General features: G+C 51.0%; 1 protein-coding gene across 1 annotated transcript in view; it reads left to right on the forward strand.

Moving 5' to 3' along the window:
* The first annotated feature begins 281 nt into the window (after positions 1–281).
* LOC135513948 (calsenilin-like) overlaps positions 282–11353 on the forward strand; it is a 47248-nt gene continuing 36176 nt past the window's right edge. Inside the window, exon 1 of the mRNA XM_064936989.1 lies at positions 282–363. Within this exon, the coding sequence (XP_064793061.1) occupies positions 358–363 (6 nt within the window). The 5' untranslated portion in view covers positions 282–357. The remainder of the gene's footprint in view (positions 364–11353) is intronic.

The raw sequence follows: 11353 nt of genomic DNA on the forward strand, positions 1-11353 counted from the left end.
ATTTTGTGGCTTTTGATGCCATTCCATTATTTTGTTGTGTTTTTCAAATTTCCTAAATGGCAACTATATTCAAATAATTAAATTAATTAGCATTTCTGTTTAGACTACATAGCCAATTCAAATCGAGCATGGGAAATTAAAACGAGTTCGAGGGAACACACAGCGCATCTAATTCCTCGCTCTCTATACCAGCCACCCCCCACCTCTCGCTCACCACACTCCATCCACCTCTCTCAGAAAAGTCACAGACAGTGCCAGTGCCTGCCTTTGCATTCCTGCGGACAGGCAAGGGTCTGCTTTGAGAAGAGCGGGAGGACAGATTAATTAACCCTTTAAATCGGAGAACTCGGCTACAACATGCAGGTAATCAAACTCATCCATTCTATTAACATGGCTATAGATGTTTTCATTTTTAGAAAGATTACCAAGCTTCTGAAATTGTGAGTCAATCCAAAACTACATGTTTCACGCCCTAACAATTCCGACGAGAAATTGCGATAAATCGTCCAGTGTTTCCAATCTTCCATCCTTTCGTCCACATGTCCTTCAGCAACACATTTCTCGCATGTTGAGCCAGAGCACAGTTCCGAGCGAATTTACGTAATTCTACAGTGCTATATGGCTTGGGCTAGGTCACCCACTTAGCGCGCACTGCACAGGGACCCCATCCTCCGGCTGCTTCCAGTGAGGTGTCACAGAGAATCATGTCTTCCACAGTGAATGGACTGTGTGTGTGTGTGTGTGTGTGTGTGTGTGTGTGTGTGTGTGTGTGTGTGTGTGTGTGTGTGTGTGTGTGTGTGTGTGTGTGTGTGTGTGTGTGTGTGTGTGTGTGTGTGTGTGTGTGTGTGTGTGTGTGTGTGTGTGTGTGTGTGTGTGTGTGTGTGTGTGTGTGTGTGTGTGTGTGTGTGTGTGTGTGTGTGTGTGTGTGTGTGTGTGTGTGTGTGTGTGTGTGTGTGTGTGTGTGTGTGTGTGTGTGTGTGTGTGTGTGTGTGTGTGTGTGTGTGTGTGTGTGTGTGTGTGTGTGTGTGTGTGTGTGCGTGCGTGCGTGTGTGTGCGTGCGTGCGTGCGTGCGTGCGTGCGTGCGTGCGTGCGTGCGTGCGTGCGTGCGTGCGTGCGTGCGTGCGTGCGTGCGTGCGTGCGTGCGTGCGTGCGTGCGTGCGTGCGTGCGTGCGTGCGTGCGTGTCCCACTTTTCCATGGTGACTAGAGCCCTATAGTCTGTCTGCCTGGGTCTATTGTGATTCATGCATGTCTTTATATCTTTAAATAGTCTGTTTTATAGAGGACTTTAATGGGCGACTCTGTCTGTGAGAGTGTACTACTGTGTATTACATGCTACTGTCCTGTGTGTTACATGCTACTGTCCACAGTTTCACTTAATCCAGAATGAATGTATGGGAATTGGGAAATATGTGGGGTGATTGAGTGGAGAGAAACACATTGGTTTTACTATCCAAGTTGGGACCAAAACATTCATTCCAATTCAAAATCCTATTTAACCTCAACCTTAACACCAAACCTAGCCCTAACCCCTTAACCTAACTCTTAACTTAAATCTAACCTTAACTCCTAACCCTAAAACTAAATCTAACTCTAATTCCTAACCCTAATCCTAACCACTAAACCTTTGGAACCCAAAAGGATAATAAAGTTAGACCACACACACACACACACACACACACACACACACACACACACACACACACACACACACACACACACACACACACACACACACACACACACACACACACACACACACACACACACAGTCTTGTTAAGCTAACCTTGTGGGGACACACAATTCAGTCCCATTCAAATCCTATTTTCCCTAAACCTAACACTAACCCGTACTCTTACCCTTACCCTAACCCTAAACCTAACCCTAGCTCCTAACCCTAACTCTACACCTTACCCTAGCTCCGAACCCTAACCTAACCCTAGCGCCTAATCCTGACCGTTAACGTAATTTTAATTTGAACTCGTTGGGACTAACATAATGTCCCTAGTTGGTCAAATTTGGATTTGTTTACTATTCTTGTGGGGATTTCTAGTTAAACAGACCCTCACACAGGTATTGATTGACTGGAGTGGCATGGTGTAGGGACAGATTTACAGTAGCTAAGTGTTTTCATGTAGGTGAAGTTTCCATCTGGTATTCACCAGAGTGAATTAAACATAATTAAAATAGTAAACAAGATGACATGAAGAATAGGACAAGGATCAGTACTCTACACGAACAGAAAGACCAATTTTTTTTGATGAGGCATTTACATAGCACACAAAGCATGTTTGTGGAAAAGCTTCAATTCTTGATTTGTATATGTTGAGCTCACACTGATCAACGTCTTCAATACATATTGATTACTGTTCTGTCAGTACAAACACGCACGCACGCACACACAAACACACACACACACACACACACACACACACACACACACACACAAACACACACACACACACACACAGTCCACATTAATCTGCCACCCTCCCACACACTCATGCTCTATGACAACCATGTGTTTTCTCACAGAGATGCAGTCTCATATAAAAGACAAATAGCAGCTTTGGACCCCTCTCTCTCCTTCTCTTCCCCAACCGCTCTATTTTCCTCCATCCTTCTCTCTTTCTTTCCATCAGTCTCTCTCCATCCCCGTCCCTCTCGTTCGTAGACATGTTACCCATTGTCAGTGGTCTTCCTTGGGTCAATACTCATTAAACACACAGATCCTTTTCTCACACACACCCACAAACAAACTGCTGTATTTAGGCTACACCTGGAGCAGAGAGAGAAAGAGAGAGATAGCGTAGGAGGACAGGAGAGAGAAGAGGAGTGGAGTGATTGACTCAGAAATTATCAATATCCACCTCCGTAACATGGATGACGCCTGAGTTTGAATGTGAAGCTAACTGAAGATGGCTAGTTGGAGTTGTAGTTGGCATCATACCATACCACTCTGGTCTCCTCGTCAGGTATTGATCAGTCCCTAAAAGGAGAGAAGGATGAATACCAGTAGTGCTCAGAAATGTAAGCCTAACGTCTTTAAAATGTTAGCAATACATAATGGGGAAGGAAATAGGGGAGGAAGAAATAGGGGAGGAGAGGAGTAGAGGAAATAGGGGAGGAGAAGAGAGGAGGAAATAGGGGAGGAGAGGAGTAAATAGGGGAGGAGAAGAGAGGAGGAAATAGGGGAGGAGAGGAGTAGAGGTGGGGAACAAGGGCAGAAGAGGGAGAGAGAGGCACACATACTCACAAACATACAGAAAGAAGGATAGAGCTAGAGAGATGGAGAGAGACATATGGAGGATGTTAATCACACATGACTTGTCAATGGAATCACCCGTCTGTGACGCTACAGACGAGGACTTCTCTTCTCCACTCTCTGCTTCCCCTCCTCTCCACTCCCTTCCTGTCCCCCTCCTTTCCGCTCCCTTCCTGTCCCCCTCCTCGCCGCTCCCTTCCTGTCCCCATCCTCTTCGCTGCTCCCCTCCCTCATCTCCTCCGCTTCCCCCCTCTTCTCCTCTCCGCCTCTTCTCCTCTCCGCTCCTCCTCCTCGTCCCTCTCTTCTCTACAGTTGTGTGAAGTACCTAAGTAAAATACTTTAAAGTACTACTTAAGTTGTTTTTGGGGTATCTGTACTTTACTATTTATATTTTTTACAACTTTTACTTTTACACTACATTCCTAAAGATTTTCCATGACACCCAAAAGTACTAGTTATATTTGGACAGGAAAATGGTCCAATTCACACACTTATCAAGAGAACATCCCTGGTCATCTCTACTGCCTCTGATCTGGCGGACTCACTAACACACATGCTTTGTCTGTAAATTATGTCTAAGTGTTGGAGTGTGCCCCTGACTATCCGTAAATAAATAAAAACAAGGCAATTCTGCCGTATGCTTTGCATAATGTAAGGAATTTAAGTATATTTTAGCAATTCCATTTACTTTTTATACTTAAGTATATTTAAAACCATTTTTATACTTTTTCTCAAGTATTATTTCACAGGGTGACTTTCACATTTGATTGACTCATTTTCTACTAAGGAATCTTTACTTTTACTCAAATATAACATTTCAATACTGTTTCCAACACTGCTTTGATATTCTGCTCTCCACTCCCCCTCCACTCCCCCTCCACTCCCACTCCACTCCCCCTCCACTCCCCCTCCAATCCCACTCCACTCCCCCTCCACTCCCCCTCCACTCCCACTCACTCCCCCTCCACTCCCCCTCCACTCCAACTCCACTCCCCCTCCACTCCCACTCACTCCCCCTCCACTCCCCTCCACTCCACCCCCTCCACTCCCCTCCACTCCCACTCCACCCCCCTCCACCCTACTCCACTCCCCAACCACTCCCCCTCCACTCCCACTCCTCCACTCCCACTCCCACTCCCCCTCCACTCCTCCACTCCCCCTCCACTCCCACTCCCCCTCCACTCCCCCCCACTCTCCCCTCCACTCCCCCTCCACTCCCCCTCCACTCCACTCCCCTCCACTCCCCCTCCACTCCCACTCCCACTCCCCTCCCCTCCCTCCCCACTCCACTCCCACTCCTCCCTCCCACCCCCCTCCACTCCCCCTCCACTCCCCCTCCACTCCCCTCCCCCTCCACTCCCCCTCCTCAACCACTCCCCCTCCCACTCCCCCTCCACTCCCCACTCCCCCTCCACTCCCCCTCCACTCCCACTCCCCCTCCACTCCCCTCTGCTCCCCTCCTCATCCCTCTCTTCTCCATTCCCCCTCCACTCCCCCTCCACTCCCACTCCCCCTCCACTCCCCCCCACTCCCCCTCCCCTCCACCACTCCACTCCACTCCCCCTGCTCCCCTCCTCATCCCTCCCTTTATTCTGCTCCTCACTCCCCTCCACTCCCCTCCACTCCCCCTCCACTCCCCCTCCACTCCCCCTCCCCCTCCACTCCACCCTCCCCATCCCTCCCCCCCTCCACTCCCACTCCCCCTCCACTCCCCCTCCACTCCCACTCCCCCTCCACTCCCCCTCCCCCTCCTCATCCCTCCCTTTATTCTCCCCTCCCCTCCACTCCCCCCCCCTCCACTCCCATTCCCCCTCCCCCTCCACTCCCCTCTGCTCCCCCTCCTCATCCCTCTCCCTGCCCTCCTCACCCTCCACTCCCCCTCCCCCCTCCCTCCCACTCCCACTCCCCCTCCACTCCCCTCTGCTCCCCTCCTCATCCCTCTCTTCTTTATTCTGCTCCTCACTCCCCTCCCCCCCCTCCACTCCCCTCCCACTCCCCCTCCACCCTCCACTCCCCCTCCTCATCCCTCCTTCTTTATTCTGCTCCCACTCCCCCTCCACTCCCCCTCCCCCCTCCTCACCCCCTCTTCCACTCCCCTCCACTCCCCTCCATCCCTCCCTTTATTCTGCTCCTCTGCTCCCCTCCCCTCATCCCTCTCTGTCTTTATTCTGCTCCTCACTCCCCCTCCACTCCCCTGCTGCCCCTCCTCATCCCTCTCTTCTTTATTCTGCTCCTCACTCCCCCTCCACTCCCCCTCCTCCCCCTCCTCATCCCTCTCTCCCTGCTCCTCTACTCCACTCCCCCTCCACTCCCCCTCTGCTCCCCTCCCTCACTCCATCCCTCTCTCCCCCCCTTCCCTATTCTGCTCCTCACTCCCCCTGATCCCCCTCCTCATCCCTCCCCTTTATTATTCTCCCTACTCCCCTCCACTCCCCTCTGCCCCCCTCCTCATCCCCCCCTTTATCCACTCCCCTCCACTCCCCTCTGCTCCCCTCCTCATCCCTCCCTTTATCCCTCCTCCTCCACCTCCCCCTCCTCATCCCTCTCCTCTTTATTCTGCTCCTCACTCCCCCTCCACTCCCCTCTGCTCCCCCTCCTCATCCCCCTCCACTCCCCTGCTCCACTCCCCCTCCACTCCCCCTCCACTCCCCTCTGCCCCCTCCTCATCCCTCCCCTGCTCCACTCCCCTCCACTCCCCCTCCACTCCCCTCTGCTCCCCTCCTCATCCCTCTCTTCTTTATTCTGCTCCTCACTCACCCTCCACTCCCCCTCCACTCCCCTCTGCTCCCCCTCCTCATCCCTCCTTCCTGCTCCACTCCACCTCCACTCCCCTCTGCTCCCCTCCTCATCCCTCTCTTCTTTATTCTGGTCCTCACTCCCCCTCCACTCCCCTCTGATCCCCCTCCTCATCCCTCTCTTCTTTATTATTCTCCCTACTCCCCCTCCACTCCCCTCTGCTCCCCCTCCTCATCCCCCTCTTCTTTATTCTGCTTCACTCATCCCCTCCCCCTCCCTCCACTCCACCTCCACTCCCCTCTTTATTCTCCACTCCCCCTGATCCCCCTCCTCATCCCTCTGCTCCTCCACCCCCCTCCACTCCCCTCTGCTCCCCCTCCTCATCCCTCTCTTCTTTTTCTGCTCCTCACCCCCCTCCACTCCCCTCATCCCCTCTTTCTTTATTCTGCCCTCATCCCTCCCCTCTGCTCCCCCTCCTCATCCCTCTCTCTTTATTCTGTCCTCTCCACTCCCCTCTGCTCCCCCTCCCATCCCCCTCCTTTATTCTCCCCACCCCCTCCACTGCTCCCCTCCTCATCCCTCTCTTCTTTATTCTGCTCCTCACTCCCCCTCCACTCCCTCTGCTCCCCCTCCTCATCCCTCTCTTCTTTATTCTGCTCCTCATCCACTCCCCTCTGCTCCCCCTCCTCATCCCCTCTCTTTTATTCTGCTCCTCACCCCCCCTCCACTCCCCTCTGCTCCCCCTCCTCATCCCTCTCTTCTTTATTCTGCTCCTCACTCCCCCTCCACTCCCCTCTGCTCCCCCTCCTCATCCCTCTCTTCTTTATTCTGCTCCTCACTCCCCCTCCACTCCCCTCTGCTCCCCCTCCTCATCCCTCTCTCTTATTCTGCTCCTTTATTCTGCTCCTCACCCTCTCCCCCTCCACTCACCCCTCTGCTCCCCCTCCTCATCCCTCTCTTCTTTATTCTGCTCCTCACTCCCCCTCCACTCCTCCCCTCCCCTCCCTCCACTCCCCTCTGCTCCCTCCCTCATCCCTCCCTCACTCCACCCCTCTCCCCCTCCACTCCCCTCTCCACTCCCCTCTGCTCCCCTCCTCATCCCTCTGCTCCTCACTCCCCCTCCACTCCCCCTCCACTCCCCTTCCACTCCCACTCCCCCTCCACTCCCCCCACTCCCACTCCCCTCCACTCCCCTCCACTCCCCCACCACTCCCCCTCCACTCCCCCTCCACTCCCACTCCCCCTCCACTCCCCTCTGCACCCCTCCTCATCCCTCTCTTCTTTATTCTGCTCCTCACTCACCCTCCACTCCCCCTCCACTCCCACTCCCCCTCCACTCCACCTCCACTCCCCTCTGCTCCCCTCCTCATCCCTCTGCTCCCCCCCTCCACTCCCCTCATCCCTCCACTCTCCTGTCCTCTGCTCCTCATCCCTCTCTTTATTCTCCCCCCCTCCACTCCCCTCTGCTCCCCCTCCTCATCCCCCTCTTCTTTATTCTGTAGTGAAAAGAGAGAGAGAGGGAGAGACTGTAACTATTTTCACATCACACAAAAAACTATACATACCTTGGCCCAAACATCAGCACCACAGGTAACTTCCACAAAGCTGTGAACATCTGAGAGACTTGGCAAGAAGGGCCTTCTATGCCATCAAAAGGAACATTAAATTCGACATACCAATTAGGATCTGGCTAGAAATACTTGAAAAAGTTATAGAACCCATTGCCCTTTACAAAATGGGACAAACACCAAATTGAGACTGCATGCAGGATTCTGCAAAAATATCCTCAGTGTACAACGTAAAACAAATAATGCATGCAGAGCAGAACTAGGCTGATACCCGCTAATTATCAAAATCCAGCAAAGAGACGTAAAATTCTACAACCACCTAAAAGGAAGTGATTCTGAAACCATCCATAACAAAGCCATCACCTTCAGCGAGATTAACCTGGAGAAGAGCCCCCTTAGCAAGCTGGTCCTGGTGCTCTGTTCACAAACAGAGCCCCAGGACAGCAACATATATCTATATACAACACTGAATAAATGTATTGCTGATGACACAGCAGTGGTAGGCCTGATCACCGACAACGATGAGACAGCCTATCGGGAGGAGGTCAGAGACCTGACCGTGTGGTGCAAGGACAACAACCTCTCCCTCAACGTGATCAAGACAAAGGAGATGATTGTGGACTACAGGAAAAGGAGGACCGAGCGCGCCCCCATTCCCATCGACGGGCTGTAGTGGAGCAGGTTGAGAGCTTCAAGTTCCTTGGCGTCCACATCACCAACAAACTAACATGGTCCCAACCACACCAGGACAGTCATGAAGAGGGCACAACAAAACCTCTCCCTCAGAAGAGCATGAGCACTGGTTGCATCACTGCCTGGTATGGCAACTGCTTGACCTCCGACCGCAAGGCACTACAGAGGGTAGTGCGTACGGCCCATACATCACCGGGCCAAGCTTCCTGCCATCCAGGACCTCTATATCAGGCAGTGTCAGATGAAGGCCCTGTCAAAGACTCCAGTCACCCAAGTCATAGACTGTTCTCTCTGCTACAGCATTGCAAGCGGTACCGGAGCGCCAAGTCTAGGTCCAAGAGGCTTCTAAACAGCTTCTACCCCCAAGCCATAAGACTCCTGAACATCTAATCTAATGACTACCCAGAGTATTTGCAACACCCCCCTACACACACACACACAGTGCTGCTACTCTCTATTATCATCAAATCAAATCAAATTTATTTATATAGCCCTTCGTACATCGGCTGATATCTCAAAGTGCTGTACAGAAACCCAGCCTAAAACCCCAAACAGCAAGCAATGCAGGTGTAGAAGCACGGTGTTTAGGAAAAACTCCCTAGAAAGGCGAAAACCTAGGAAGAAACCTAGAGAGGAACCAGGCTATGTGGGGTGGCCAGTCCTCTTCTGGCTGTGCCGGGTAGAGATTATAACAGAACATGGCCAAGATGTTCAAATGTTCATAAATGACCAGCATGGTCGAATAATAATAAGGCAGAACAGTTGAAACTGGAGCAGCAGCACGGCCAGGTGGACTGGGGACAGCAAGGAGTCATCATGTCAGGTAGTCCTGGGGCATGGTCCTAGGGCTCAGGTCCTCCGAGAGAGAGAAAGAGAGAGAGAAGGAGAGAATTAGAGAACGCACACTTAGATTCACACAGGACACCAAATTGGACAGGAGAAGTACTCCAGATATAACAAACTGACCCCAGCCCCCGACACATAAACTACTGCAGCATAAATACTGGGGGCTGAGACAGGAGGAGTCAGGAGACACTGTGGCCCCATCCGAGGACACCCCCGGACAGGGCCAAACAGGAAGGATATAACCCCCCCCACTTTGCCAAAGCACAGCCCCCACACCATTAGAGGGATATCTTCAACCACCAACTTACCATCCTGAGACAAAGCTGAGTATAGCCCACAAAGATCTCCGCCATGGCACAACCCAAGGGGGGCGCCAACCCAGACAGGATGACCACATCAGTGAATCAACCCACTCAGGTGACGCACCCCTTCCAGGCACGGCATGAGAGAGCCCCAGTAAGCCAGTGAATCAGCCCCTGTAATAGGGTTAGAGGCAGAGAATGCCAGTGGAAAGAGGGGAACCGGCCAGGCAGAGACAGCAAGGGCGGTTCGTTGCTCCAGAGCCTTTCCGTTCACCTTCCCACTCCTGGGCCAGACTACACTCAATCATATGACCCACTGAAGAGATGAGTCTTCATTAAAGACTTAAAGGTTGAGACCGAGTTTGCGTCTCTGACATGGGTAGGCAGACCGTTCCATAAAAATGGAGCTCTATAGGACAAAGCCCTGCCTCCAGCTGTTTGCTTAGAAATTCTAGGGACAATTAGGAGGCCTGCGTCTTGTGACCGTAGCGTACGTGTAGGTATGTACGGCAGGACCAAATCAGAGAGATAGGTAGGAGCAAGCCCATGTAATGCTTTGTAGGTTCGCAGTAAAACCTTGAAATCAGCCCTTGCTTTGACAGGAAGCCAGTGTAGGGAGGCTAGCACTGGAGTAATATGATCACATTTTTGGGTTCTAGTCAGGATTCTAGCAGCCGTATTTAGCACTAACTGAAGTTTATTTAGTGCTTTATCCGGGTAGCAGGAAAGTAGAGCATTGCAGTAGTCTAACCGAGAAGTGACAAAAGCATGGATGAATTTTTCTGCATAATTTTTGGACAGAAAGTGATTTTTGCAATGTTACGTAGATGGAAAAAAGCTGTCCTTGAAATGGTCTTGATATGTTCTTCAAAAGAGAGATCAGGGTCCAGAGTAATGCCGAGGTCCTTCACAGTTTTATTTGAGACGACTGTACAACCATTAAGATTAATTGTCAGATTCAACAGAAGATCTCTTTGTTTCTTGTGACCTAGAACAAGCATCTCTGTTTTGTCCGAGTTTAACATTTACATTACATTTAAGTCATTTGGCAGACGCTCTTTAAAAGTAGAAAGTTTGCGGCCATCCACTTCCTTATGTCTGAAACACATGCTTCTAGCAAGGGCAATTTTGGGGCTTCACCATGTTTCATTGAAATGTACAGCTGTGTGTCATCCGCATAGCAGTGAAAGTTAACATTATGTTTTCGAATAACATCCCCAAGAGGTAAAATATATAGTGAAAACAATAATGGTCCTAAAACCGAACCTTGTGGAACACCGAAATTTACAGTTGATTTGTCAGAGGAAAAACCATTCACAGAGACAAACTGATATCTTTCCGACAGATAAGATCTAAACCAGGCCAGAACTTGTCCGTGTAGACCAATTTGGGTTTCCAATCTCTCCAAAAGAATGTGGTGATCGATGGTATCAAAAGCAGCACTAAGGTCTAGGAGCACGAGGACAGATGCAGAGCCTCGGTCCGATGCCATTAAAATGTAATTTACCACCTTCACAAGTGCAGTCTCAGTGCTATGATGGGGTCTAAAACCAGACTGAAGCATCATCTATACATAGCCACTTTAATAACCCTACCTGCCTGTACATAATTACCTCAACTACCTCGACACCGGTGCCCCCGCACATTGACACATTGACTCTCTCACTATTGTTATTTACTGCTGCTCTTTAATTATTTGCCTTGTAATGACAACATATGTCTTGCATGATAGAGATGGCAGTATATGACAGTATACTGAAGTGCCGTGTGTGTGTGTGTGTGTGTGTGTGTGTGTGTGTGTGTGTGTGTGTGTGTGTGTGTGTGTGTGTGTGTGTGTGTGTGTGTGTGTGTGTGTGTGTGTGTGTGTGTGTGTGTGTGTGTGTATGTGTGTGTGTGTGTGTGTGTGTGTGTGTGTGTGTGTGTGTGTGTGTGTATGTGTGTGCA

Source organism: Oncorhynchus masou, chromosome 25 (genome assembly GCF_036934945.1).
Source record: "Oncorhynchus masou masou isolate Uvic2021 chromosome 25, UVic_Omas_1.1, whole genome shotgun sequence".
Lineage (NCBI taxonomy): Eukaryota > Metazoa > Chordata > Actinopteri > Salmoniformes > Salmonidae > Oncorhynchus > Oncorhynchus masou.